The sequence below is a fragment of the Melospiza georgiana genome, chromosome 7 (genome assembly GCF_028018845.1).
Source record: "Melospiza georgiana isolate bMelGeo1 chromosome 7, bMelGeo1.pri, whole genome shotgun sequence".
NCBI classification, from domain to species: Eukaryota; Metazoa; Chordata; class Aves; order Passeriformes; family Passerellidae; genus Melospiza; species Melospiza georgiana.
The window spans coordinates 18,508,046-18,520,869 of NC_080436.1; the positions used below are offsets into that span (position 1 = coordinate 18,508,046).

At 47.5% G+C, this 12,824-nt stretch overlaps 1 protein-coding gene across 1 annotated transcript in view; it reads left to right on the forward strand.

Moving 5' to 3' along the window:
- The first annotated feature begins 3,560 nt into the window (after nucleotides 1–3,560).
- The window catches only part of PDE11A (phosphodiesterase 11A), a 104,283-nt gene continuing 95,019 nt past the window's right edge, over nucleotides 3,561–12,824 (forward strand). The window contains exon 1 of the mRNA XM_058027981.1: nucleotides 3,561–4,373. Coding sequence (XP_057883964.1) covers nucleotides 3,561–4,373 — 813 coding nt within the window. The remainder of the gene's footprint in view (nucleotides 4,374–12,824) is intronic.

Here is a 12,824-nt window from a genome sequence, read left to right on the forward strand (position 1 = left end):
TCCCAATTGCATTTTGAGGAGTGCTATTCCACTGCCTTCCACAGAGAAACACACTGCACCTGAGAAATGCATTGACATTTCTCCATGTGATTCTTTTAGGGCATCTTAGAGCATTTCTCTGTGTTGTACCCAAGGAAACCAGATGCAATTGGCTAAAGCCTGCAGTGCTCTCTGAGCTGGCATTGTGCATCCCTGCTGACAAAAAGTGCATCATACTTCAGATGCATCAGATGTAAGATGCTTGTACCTCACTGCAGCATACCTATAAAATTACAATAGCTGCACAATCCCATGGCATTGACAAATTCCATTTTCCTATTTTTGCCCTCCCAAAAAAGGCTGAAACTAATCTACCTCAATCCAACACGAGGCTGCAGCCCAGTGTATAATGTGCTTCTTTAACTTGCCCTGCAGACAAAACAGAGACCCCAGTTTTCTACTAACATCCATCAACGCACACCAGGCCAGGCTTCTGAAGGTTTTATCAAGGTTTTTACAGCATGTCCAAAGCCTGTGCAAGTTACAGAACAGTCAAACCTGTATGGTCATCTTTGTCATATTTTATCTCTACAGGAATTTCAGGTTCCACAGTTCTTTACTGTTAACTGTTACAGTAAATTTTTCACTATGTATTCCATGCAATGGAGACAACTGCAGCTTTACTTTCACTGCTATTTGAGAGATTGTCAATATGCAGATTTCTGATGCAGTCAAATCCTATGCATAGAATCCCAGCAAAAGAAACTAAAGATGCTAAACTAAAGATGCAAGACTTTGAAGGACGTTGTTTATACCTAGGCTTACAGAAACACTAAATTACTTCAAGTGTTTACATACAGAACTGCTACATAGTAGCCATTTTGTGGTAAACACTGGTGTGCGCGTTCAAACCAAACCTTACCACAATGAGATGATAAAAATTATATGCATACAATTATTTCGCACCCAAGGTCCTCGCTTTAGAGCTGGGGGTACGCGCCGGGCTGGCCTCCAGCAGCTCACGCGATTTCTCTGTGCAAGTGGAGTATTTGTGCCAGCGCTGCAAAACCGCAAATGCAGCCTGGGGGGCTCGGGGCAGCCCGGGGGGATCGATCGGGGCAGCCCCGGTGGGCTCGGGGACTCCGGGAGCGCGGTCATCGACAGCGCGGCCGCCCCGGCGCTGTGACAGCGGCGGCTGCCCCAGCCCGAGGGGCTGCGCCCGGCGCCGCCCGCGAAACCCCCGTGCGTCACAGCTCCGGAGCGCGCCGGGAAAGCTCGCCGAGCCTTGCCCTCTCGAGAGGCGCTGCCTCGTCATAGCCGAGCTACCTGCAAGGGAAAGCTCGGCTTCTTCAGAGCTGCGAGCAGCTCGGGATGAATCCCTAGAGCGTGTCTTCCGACCTCGCCGCTTTCCGCCCCCTCGCCCCGCAGCCCCCTCGCCGCGGGTTCTGCAGCCGGGCGCCCTCCGCAAGTCGGGCGGGGCACGGTGCGGCGGCCGGGAGCGCTCTTTCCCCGCAGCCGCCCACCGCCCAGGGCCGGGCTGGCCCCCGGCTCCCCCCTCCGCCCCCCGAGCGCCGGGGCTGCTGCCGGGGCTGCTGCCAGGGGCTGCTACCGGGGGCTGCTACCGGGGCTGCTGCCGGGGGCTGCTGCCGGGGGCTGCTACCGGGACTGCGCCCCCCGCCCCCGCTGCCCGCGCGCCTGCGCGCCGCCCCCGCTGCCCTATTGCCGGTGTGTGCCGGCGGCGGCGGGGTTTCTCAATGGAGAGAGAGAGAGAGCCCGTCCTCCTGCGGCAGCATCCCTGCGCGGCGGGGAGAGTCCGAGAGCTGTGTGAAACCCCGCCGAGAGCGGGGGGCGAGCATGGCGCCCTGCCGCCACAGCGGCCCGGGACCCGCGGCGGCCAGGGAACCGCTGCTCAGGCTGCAAGGGCGCGGGCACCGAGATTGGGAGCCGAAATCCTTTGTCTGTGACTTCGTAAACTGCCTCCGAGCTGCTCAAGCCGAAGCATCTACACGGAGCCTCTGAGGGTCACCCCCGCTGCCGCGGGAGACGCGGCCGTCCTCCGGGACACACACGTAGCCCTTCCATCCCCCTGACACCCACGCAGCAGCCTGCGCCATCGACACGTGTCCCGAAAGTGCTCCCTCTCCTTGCAAGCACTGCCCGCAACCGCGCCGTAAGGGGCAGCTGCAGGGACAAGGTCCCCGGCAGGTCGGAATCTCGTTCGGTTGAAGATTTGCCCGTGTTTTCCCAGCCACCCGAACTCCCATTCATGAATTTCTGAAGCCGCCTTCATTCAGTCTTTGGTGAGCGCATGAAAAACATTTTCACGTGTTAAGATCCATGACTTGTTTTTTCAATCGCTTATGCGTAGGCATTGATTTAGCAATGAAAAGTGCTCCACGTGCGCATAAAAATAACCCTTGTCCGTCTGCCGGCGGTGGATACGGTCGGTTTCCGTCTGGCAGCCGGTGATGCCCGAGCGGTCACCCAGGAGCGCCTGGGCGCGCCCGCTGCCGCCGAGCCGCCCCGGGGAGCAGCGGCTTGCGGCAGGCACAGAGCCCTGGGCGGCTCCGGGCGGGCAGAGCCCGCTGTGCCCCTCGCAGCCCGCGGGAGCCGTGCGCACCGGGCTCACTCGGGGCTCCGCACGGGAGAGGCTATACGCAAATCAACTCAGTGATTCAAGAAACGGAATTCACTCAGGATTCTTGGAAGGGCTCCGTTTTACTGCTTGTCACCTGAAGTACTGAAGCTGCTCAGACAATGGTATAAATGAGCGCTCTTTAACGGGAGCGCTTCTATTACATCCCGCTGCCGCTCCCGCGGACCGCGGGCGGGAGCCGCGGCACGGTTCGTCCCCTCCCCGAACGAGCATCACAGACAAAAGGCCCCTCCCTTTCCCCCGATGTTGCTGAATGAAACTCCCCAGCGCAGCTCCCCACTGCCGGGGGTCCTCCCGCCGGGCACGCTGCGCGCCCCGCCCGCCCTGCCGGAGCGGCCGCTGCCAGGCGGGCGGCAGTGCAGCCCCCCCAGCCGCAGCGGGGTTTGCCGGCGCTCCCGCCAGCCCTCCCTCCTCCCCGCCTGCCCCCCCGCTCGGCTCACGCGTCCTCCCCTCCCTCCTTCTCAGTGGTCTGCCGGCTGGCTTACGCAGGAGCCGCCGCCAGCACTGACAGCACTTGGCAGAAGGGGTTTGCCCGAGCGCTCCCGGAGCATCTCCAGAGGCGCGGCAGCACCGCCTGCCCGACTCAGCAGGGGAGCGGCCAAGAACCGGGAACCGAGGTCAGAGCTGGCGAAAGGCTGAAAACCGGGAAGCACAAAAAAATACCTAGAAAAATACCAATAGTACTGCTACTAATAATAAAGAGTGGTGGGCAGGGAAAGGAGGTCGCGGGGGAAAGCAGAAGGCGAGAAGAAGGCGCACCGCGGAGGAGGAGCCCGGGCAAGGGGCAGAAGCGGCCCCTCGCCCCACTGCCGGCATCCCCCGTGCCCCGGGCGGCCGTCGGGGCGGCGGCAGCGGCACGTGGCGGCGGCGGGGCATGGCCAGCGCGGGAGCTCCCGCGGCCTGAGCCGCCCCCGCCGCCGGCACCATGGCAGCCGCCGGCGATGCCGGCCTCGACGTGGCGGCGGTGGAAAGTTTCCTAGAGAGGCACCCGGAGCTGGTGGAGAAGTGGCTGCAGAGGAAGAACTCGCTCCCTAAAGCGCCTGCCGTCCCCGCCGCCCCGGCCGGCGGCCCGTCGGAGGAGCGGCGGAGCAGCGACGGCCCCGGCGGCAGCTGGGGGAGCGCGGGCGGCCCCGGCGGTCCCGGCCCCGGCCCCGGGGGGCTGCAGCGCCGAGCGTCCCAGAAGGAGCTGCGGAAGAGCTTCGCCCGCTCCAAAGCCATCCACGTCAACCTCACCTACGACGAGCATGTGCACGCCCGGGCGCAGGAGCCGCTGAGCAGCGTGCGGCGGCGGGCGCTGCTGCGGAAGGCCAGCTCCTTGCCCCCCACCACCGCGCACATCCTCAGCGCCCTGCTGGAGTCCCGCGTCAGCCTGCCCCAGTACCCCCCCACCGCCCTGGACTACAAGCGCTACCTCAAGGAGCACAACGAGCGACAGTTCTTCCTGGAACTGGTCAAGGACATCTCCAATGACCTGGACCTCACCAGCCTCAGCTACAAGATCCTCATCTTCGTCTGCCTCATGGTGGACGCCGACCGGGGATCCCTCTTCCTCGTGGAGGGGACCTCCGCCGGCAAGAAGACCCTGGTGTCCAAGTTCTTCGACGTGCACGCCGGCACCCCGCTGCTGCCCTGCGGCTCCACCGAGGACAGCAACGAGGTGCAGGTGCCCTGGGGCAAGGGCATCATCGGCTACGTGGCGGAGCACGGCGAGACGGTCAACATTCCCGACGCCTACCAGGTAGGAGCCGGGCAGGCTCCCCCGGGCCGGGGCGCGGACCGAGGAGCCCCCTTGGCCTGGCACTGCCTCCCCCGGGTGTCCCTCCCTTCCTCACTCCCGCAGCCCGGCCAGGGGTGGCCCGGCCGGGAATGGCGCGGTGGGCGCAGGGAGAGTGCCGGGGAACATCGGGGACGGCGGGAGGGAAGCCCCGCCTGGGTGGCCGATGGGGCTGAAGGGGCCCTACAGTGGCACAGCAGTGCTCTGGATTTCGCAGGAGCGACAGGCGCTTCATGTGTTTCTAAAGCATGTTTTGGAACCGGCTGAAGAAAAGTTAAAAAAAATGCTCGTGACAGTCCCAATGATGGTGTTATTAAATTTCTGTCTCAATGATCCCTGGCTCTTTGCTGCTGAAAAAGTCTCTTTGCTTTTAAGAGATCATATATTTTCACCTTTGCATATGCCCACTCAGCCCACATGGTATGTGTTCTCAAACGCATTCCTAACAGTGTCCTGTTATTCTCCAGCAAAGACTTTCCCCACCTTTTACTTCTTTAGAGGCTTCAGTGTGAATTGTGAAAATGCAGTTCTGGCTTCAAGGCAGGTATTGACCCCTGGCTTCAGCAGAGACAGACGAGCCTTTGCCCAAATGTGTCAATGTAGAGCAGAGCCTTCAGTTTCCTGGCTTGAAATTTACCTCTCTTTCGGGGGTCTGTTGCTAGTGTTTATTTGTGTAAGACACTATCAGCAATTCGAGGTTCTTGAGAAAATGAAGAACCACAAAGTGACACGTTTTCTCAGTTAGGATCTTGGTAAGCTTGAGAAAGGTGGCAGATGTATGTCTCGAAGAATTTTAGTAATAAACATTGTCCAGTGTCTTGTTTTAATGTACAATAATAACAAAAACAATAAACATTAAAAAGCTGATGGTGCTTTACAGCGTACTACAAGGAAGAAACTTGAAAAATAAGATTTGGTTATTTTTGCTTTTTAAATACAGAAGAAGAACCAGGGTATATGTATTTGGGGCTGAATATTTATTTGTCAAGCAGTATTTGAAAAATACTAGGCACCTCACGGATCCAGACTGACAGAGGTTCCCAACCCACAGATTTCAAAGGGAATGGTAAAAATGCTCAGACTAAAATGAGTACTGGATCACCTTTGAAAAAAATTCAACTGGCTTTCTTCCTTTCTTTTTTTCCCCCTTTTCTGCATTATACACTTTTTCTTGCAATCTGATTTTGTTACTTTCACTTGTAGAACTGCGCAATTCCCAGAATATCTGCTGTTGTAGATGAAGCAGTATGTTCTCAATACTCTCAGCTTGCTAAACAGATAAAGGATATCTGAGTTTGGCTAGGAAGGAACTTGATCCCTCCTTTTAAGCTCTGGATAGCTCCAGGCACCCTTCTTTTGGAGGTGAGAATGCCACTGAAAGGGCATTGCTTTCTAGTCCTACAGATGTATATTGTTTTATTTTTAATTTTTTTCTTCAGTATTTCTTCACTTTGTGTTCACTTCTCTGTGAAAAAGTCCAGCTTCTTTGAACAGTTTATTTTCTGTTTCATCCACAGAGAAAAGTGAAAAGCAATCCATCCAGTTGCCATTCCCAGTGCTATTTATGTTATACTTTTGTCTGGCTCTTATTCAAAATCAATTTAAATATTATAAATAATACAGTTCATTGTATCTTTAAGCCCTAAGTACATTAGTTGCAGTAGATGGGCAAGTTCTAATCCAAGTCCATCCTGTAATTACATCAAATGCAGCTTCCCTACTTTCAGTAGAGCTACTTTGATTTACTTTAGTGCAAATGAAACTTAAGACCTTCCAACTGTAATAAAAGTTTTGCTGGATAATAAAACAGGGCCCTGCTTTCAGTCATGTTTCTGAGTTAGTGCAGTTTATCTTCTCTTACTTGGCAAGGATATATACCATTGTGCCTCATCAAAAGGAGACATTTCTAACTGAATGGTCTAAAGAGCTCTGTGGAAGCCCAGGTACCTGTGTGTGAAGAGGTGACAGCTGTTCCATTTCAGGTCGTTGTAGTGCTCACAATGGTGCACTTAAAAAATGAATAAATATCTTAATAATATTTTCTGCCACTGATGATGAAAGTGTTTAATCAACTGTCACATAAAAAACCAGCACCACCAGGAAACTCCGTCAGGTGGAGCTGAAAAAAAGGGGTGAGAGAAGAGCACCATTTTTTGTCCATTGAAGAAGGTTTCTACACCGATGCTGTTTGGCAAGAAAAGGCCTTGCACAAGGTCAGAGGAATTTCTAGATTAATTTAAACTTCTTTTGCTTTCTTTTTCAAATTAACAAACTTATTTAAAATAGGTAAACATACTTCCATATCATCAATTGGTTAGTTTACTGTACTGGGAAATTTATTATTATTCAAGCATCTCTGTTTTCTCAGAGCCTGATCAAATACCGTTTGGAATTCTACCACTGAGTACAAATTGGGTTGCCTGCTTGTACTGTCAGCTATGACTGACATTAATGGTACTTCAGTGCAATCAACATTACAATTAAATGCTGTCATGTGTTGTGTTCCATGCAGGCAGTCCCCTGTGCCCGTCAGCCTGATTGTTTCAGGGAGTATTTGTAAATGACTGCTTGTGGCATTATCAGAGACAGCATACTATTTCAATTACACATTTATTCTTATAAAAAGAAAAAATACAAAATATTATTAGATGGGGCTTTTCCACAATCCAGGTGATGGTTAGTGTTGTTGAGTGGGACTTTCAAAATCTGCTCATGTGAAGAATTTTTCTTAATTCAATAAACATACTTAGATACAAGGTTTGGAATTAATATCACATATTGAGGACTATATAATAATCACTTCTTTTAATAATAAACAACGACCATATAAGATCTCACTGTAGTTTAATTGATGAAGTTCAGCTTTGACTGAATAAACTTTTGGAGGCTCACAGCAATAGAGAATTCGACAAATAATTTATGGAAAGGTTTAGAGAGAGGAATGTCACATAATTGATTCAAAAGTTGCACAATTTCATTCATGGCATTAAAAGCTTTATTTATTGCATTGCAAAGTTGTTTGATGAAAGTGAATTTATAATTTTAGCTGCAACATGCATGATCTGATATGCAAGTGTTAGCAGTACAGAGAATTTGAGAAAAGGAAAGCAATTAGATACTTTCTTTCATTTTCATTTTGAAGCCAGTCTAAAACTGTTTCTCCAGAAATTAATCCAGTTGAATTGTAAATCAAACTTTCAGTCACTTTAAGTTCTAAAATAAGGCCTTGGACGCTCCCATATGTAAATTTTGGGAAGTATTTTTGACTCCTTTTTCATATGGGAATAATGAACTATATCTTGAGCACACATGTTGGAAGAAGAGTCAGATCTTACTGGCAAGGAAATCTGGGGCCTAAATGTCCATTGAGGCTCCTTTTGGCACAGAATAGATGTAGCTTCCATCATAATATATGTAGAGACTATTAAGCCCATTTTAAGTACACAGACAGAGACCATTACCTCTAGTTCTTAGAAGCTGTTTTCAAATTTAAGGTTTTTTCCCATTTGAAGCTGTGGATTTTTTCCTGTCATCCATTCTTCTCACAGGACATCCATGATGTTCAGCTGAAATTACTGATAATTTAAATTTTGTTCCATCTCTTAAAGCATCATTTAAATAATAAATATTTTAGATTGCAAGTAATGTTTGGTTATTGTTATACCATTAGCTGTGCAAAAATTAGGAAACAATTTAATAGCATCCCAAATCTTTCTAAGTAGTGGAAAAAATATTACCCTCTAGAATAGTAAGCATATATCAGAAAGTGGTGAAATATGTGTTCTGCCATTTTCCAGTGTCAGCAGAATAAAGTTTCTGCACATTTTATGTTAACTTTGGAATTTTAAAAGTAGCTTTAAAAGACAGAAGACAAAAATGGCTTACCAGATGGATGTTTTAATAAAGCATGTAGCAAAGAGGAGAAATATTAAATAGAGTCACGCTAAGACATGAGTTTTGTAAGTCAGAGAAAGTGCTGTAAAATATGACCAATTATTTTTCAATATAGCTCAAGTCCTCAAAAATAAAATATAACCACATTACTGCAACTGAAATCAAGGAAAGTAAAACACAAATTGAGCTCTCTTAGTACAGGACTTTCCTGTTAGCTCTTTCAAGCTTAAGCCAAGTGTAACATAGTTAATGCACACACAGCCCTTTGCAGCAGGTTTTAAACATCCTCCAATACCTGGGTACAGACATGGGTGTTGTCTTTTTCAAGCCCTCCTGGGGAGCTCTGAGCATTCAGTGTATCCTGCTGTGCCAGAACAGCATCACAGAGATGCTGCTCAGAGATGCAGACCTCTGAGCCTGGGAGGCCTGTGTGGGGCTGCAGAAGGTCAGAAGAGGCATGAGGCACGTTTCCTTACACAGGGCAGCTGTTTGCCATCAGCAGTGTGAACAGCAGATCTCTCTCAGTTTCAAAGAGCAGTTGAAGCACTAAAACCCCGGGGCCTGGGAGGTTCAGCTCTGCATTTCCTTCTACTCAGCAGCATTGGACAGTGGCACCAACAGGCTCAACAAATTTCAGTGTTGACTCTTAGCAGAAGAGAGGTTGCTCTTGAGAGAGCAAAGATTGTAAGACCTAGCAAGCAGAATACACAGTGGTTTTTAAAATTTCCATGTAATATAGAAAAAAGATAAAAAACAGGTTTTCTTTGCTGTACATTAAATATGATTACGAAGTACCATGGGGAAGGCAGGAAATAACTGCAACAGTAAAGACTAAGATGCTCTGATGTACTTTGCATAAAAGGACGCTCCAGCCCATCATGCAAAATTTAGGAAAACTTGAAATTCTAAGTACAAGTCCATAAATTGGTGAGGGGGTGTTGAAATCATCCCTGTGTCTGCAGCCCACTGGCTGTGAACATGACCTTCATCCTTCATGCCACAGTGGTGCTGGCCTGGGAGAGAGGAATCTTTCTACAGGAGGCAGGTCCTGGGAAGGAAAGGCAGAGCGCCCTCAGGGCAGCAGCTGAGGATGTCCCTTACCTCCTGTCACCTCCCTCAATCCATAGGTCTTCTTCTTCAGGAGCAGTTTCTGACTGATGTGTTCAACATCCTAAGACCTTCCCAGGTCACACCACCACGACTCTGGAGATGCCCACCAGGGGCAGGAGCTCCTGGCTGACACCAGGGACACAAAACAGCAAAGGCTCAGTTGTCTCATGTCCCCGTGCTGCTGCTGTGGATCCCCAGGACAGACAGGCTGTGCAGTGCAGTGTACACTGCTGGTGGCAGCCCTCAGGCATGGTGAGGAGTCACTCCTTCCCTCCACACTTGTGTGAGCAGGAGAGGCTGCCTCCTCCACCAGGCAGGCAGTGGCCTGGCCCCAGGGTTGCTGTCATTACCCTGGATCCTCACTGGCTGCTTGCTGCCCCAGGTGTGCTCACCGTGCATCTGATGCTGAGACATTTGGGATGAGCAGTAGGTGGCCCAGCAGTGGCTGTGCTCAGGGTGCTCAGTTGGGGCTTCTTTGTCACAAGTGTCTGCACTAGTCCCCAGCTCTCCCTCCTGCAACAGGTCCCTGGGCTGCTGGCCCTGCAGAGCTTTGGCAGAAAAACTTTTTGGAGGGCTGGAGTGGTTTTCCTTTTGGTAAGTTGATAGACATTAACTGGTTTATTGCTCACCTGACCCATCTGTCTGAAGAGTACAGATGTTGTCAGATTTTCTTTTGCCTCAGACATTCTAGAATGTCTTTGTAGAACAGATGTGAAACTGGTGACATTCTGTGGCCTATAGTTCCTCATGAGAAAGTAGTAGATATATTTGATGAAAGCAGGTCAAGGAGAAGGAGGAAAACTGCAGGATTTGGCCCTTCAGATTTTAGTTGAGTTCCTGTTACAAGCACAAGACTGAGTAAAGCTGTAGTTTTGTGTGGTAAATGATTTTGGTATTCTGCTTGATTGGCTGTCAATTTTCAAAACAAATGGATATTTCATTTTGGTTATTTACAGTTATATGCTACTGCATAGCTTTCCTACAGAATAACAAATTTAAGAAGTATACATGCATCGTTATGCAAGTTAATTTGTTTTACTTTTCTAAAATAACCCTATTGGCAAACTATGAAAAATAAATGAAAGTAACAGCTCAGTAGTTATGTGCTAACAGGGCAGCAGCAACTCTGTGCAGTCTGAGCTTCACGTCTCTAGAGTGTGCAATTCAAAATGAGTGCTGCTTTGTCACAATAAGACTGCAGCTGTAACACTTGAAACTGTGTTGCCCACCTGAGTAACCTCCAGCACGTGCTAGGTTTAAACCCATAGACAGATTTCTCTTGAAACACCCAGGAGTCTTGTTGGTTTCCTTGCTCAGAGGAGTATTAGCTTTCTAAAGCCACGTGTGTGTACATGTCTTGTATAAAGAATCATTAATATTTAGGAGGTCAGCAGGAAGCCCTGTCCAAAAGAAATGCTGGAACAAGATGGGAACATGGGCATGGTTATAGCTGGAGCCCAGTGGGGCATCAGTCAGGGCTGGTACAGGAGAGGAAAGAGAACAACCACAGATGTCATCTGTAAATATTGAAAATTAGAGGAAAAATATTTTTCTTGGTAAACAATTTATTTAATAATGATACAATCAGACTGGAAGTGCACAGAATCTGCTGTACATAGGGCCACAGCTTGACTCACTGTTGTGCTATTGGTGATCTTTCTGGAGTTTGTTTTGAAGGAAGAAAACAAAATCCCTATGTGATGGATCTAGCTAATGTCCTACAGAGGAATATTTTCTGACCCCTGCTGCTGATCAGTTCAGACTATTGAAGCATGAGCAGTAATTATGCTTATTAGCTAGGCACTCATGTTTGCAGACTTGCTAGTGCTTATAAAGTCTTTCTTCCTGTTTAAGACTATTATATGATTTTTTCACATTAATTTTGTGCAAGTCATAATTAGACAAACGTGCATTGTTACAAATGTCCATTGTCAAACTAATAACTGGAACAGTGCTCAGAAAGAGGGCTCATAAGTCATATGAGACACTCCCACCAATCAAACTAAAAAAAGCCCCAAACTCCTGACATACGCAGAGGAAAAAAACACCAAAAAAGTTTTACTATTGTTGTAAATCAACACTTTCTCCTTTTTTACAAAGTAAGCTGCTGTATAAATTCACACTATAAATGGTCTTAGTTTTTTAAATCTGGAACTTAAATTTTTTGGAAATCAATGTTCTCTCCTTTTATAAAAATTGTTTTGGGAGTAAAGAAATAGGAGTTGGCTGAGCTGTTTCATGTGTCCTATCTGTTGCAATAATTTTTTTTTACTATAAGAAATATTGTTGTCACTGTGTAAATAGTCACAATATAACTGGACTGTGCTTATTTACTTGGGAAAATTAGGTTTGCAATGCTGCTGCCTGGTACTAGTTTGTTCTGCTCCTTTGTCTCTGGGGATTTAGGGATTTTGGGGGAGATGACAGGAATAACTTCAGCAGTCCTTACATGGAAGTCCTGTCAGAGATTGCTTTATTACTTGTGTTTTGTGTGAGAGTTTCTTGTCTACAAGGTTTCCCCTTATCTCCTTTAGTGGTTTATTGCTTGGGTTTTGTTTCCTGTTTATGCACAATGTAATCTGCACCATATGTGATTTTTTAGAAAAGTGTATCTAGAACAGACTGCATGCCCTAATTTTTTTATTTGTATTTAGCTTTTTTTAATGTTATGCTTTGAATCTAGAGAACTTGCTGTCTTTTAGATTGCTCTTTTAGCTTTCTTGCTCTTTTTTCTTTCTATAAAAGCTTATGTATTACACATACAGGAAGTGTGATTAGGAAAGCGAATCAAGTTATGAAATCTTCCAACTTAAATTTCTTTATTTTTGTAAAGGCTCTTGGAGGATGGCTTTCTATAAATTCACTCAAACTTGTCTATCCCATGCAGTTTGGTACTCCAGTAATACTCAGGTGTTAACAATGCTGTCATAATCCTTATATTAGTTATTTTTGATGCAACTTAATCTTGAACTAAAATACAGTATAATCCAATAATCCAGGAAATTTTGATGCAAGTTCGTGTGGTGTTTTTTTCAACAGAGCCCTTTCTAAAAAAAAAAAAAAAACAAAAAAACAAAAAAACAACCAAAAAAAAAAAAACCACGAAGCAAAAAAATGGTGCTGTAAATGGTGAAATAGAATGGCCAGGCCTGTTAATAGAGTATTTTTTTGTTGTGTTCTCTTTTGTAATGAAAAGATTTGAAAGGTGTTTTCAAATAATAAAATCAAAAATATCTTTCTCTTTTAGCTGTCAGTTTTGGCTGAGGCATTTGGTGCATTTCACTAGATTAAATACTTTTCCTTAGATACTGAAGAAAGAGGAAGTGGCTTTGTCATGAAGACCTAATTCCTGGAAACATTATCAAGCAGGTTTCATCCTCCATCATAATATTTGATTCTTAGCTAACTTGG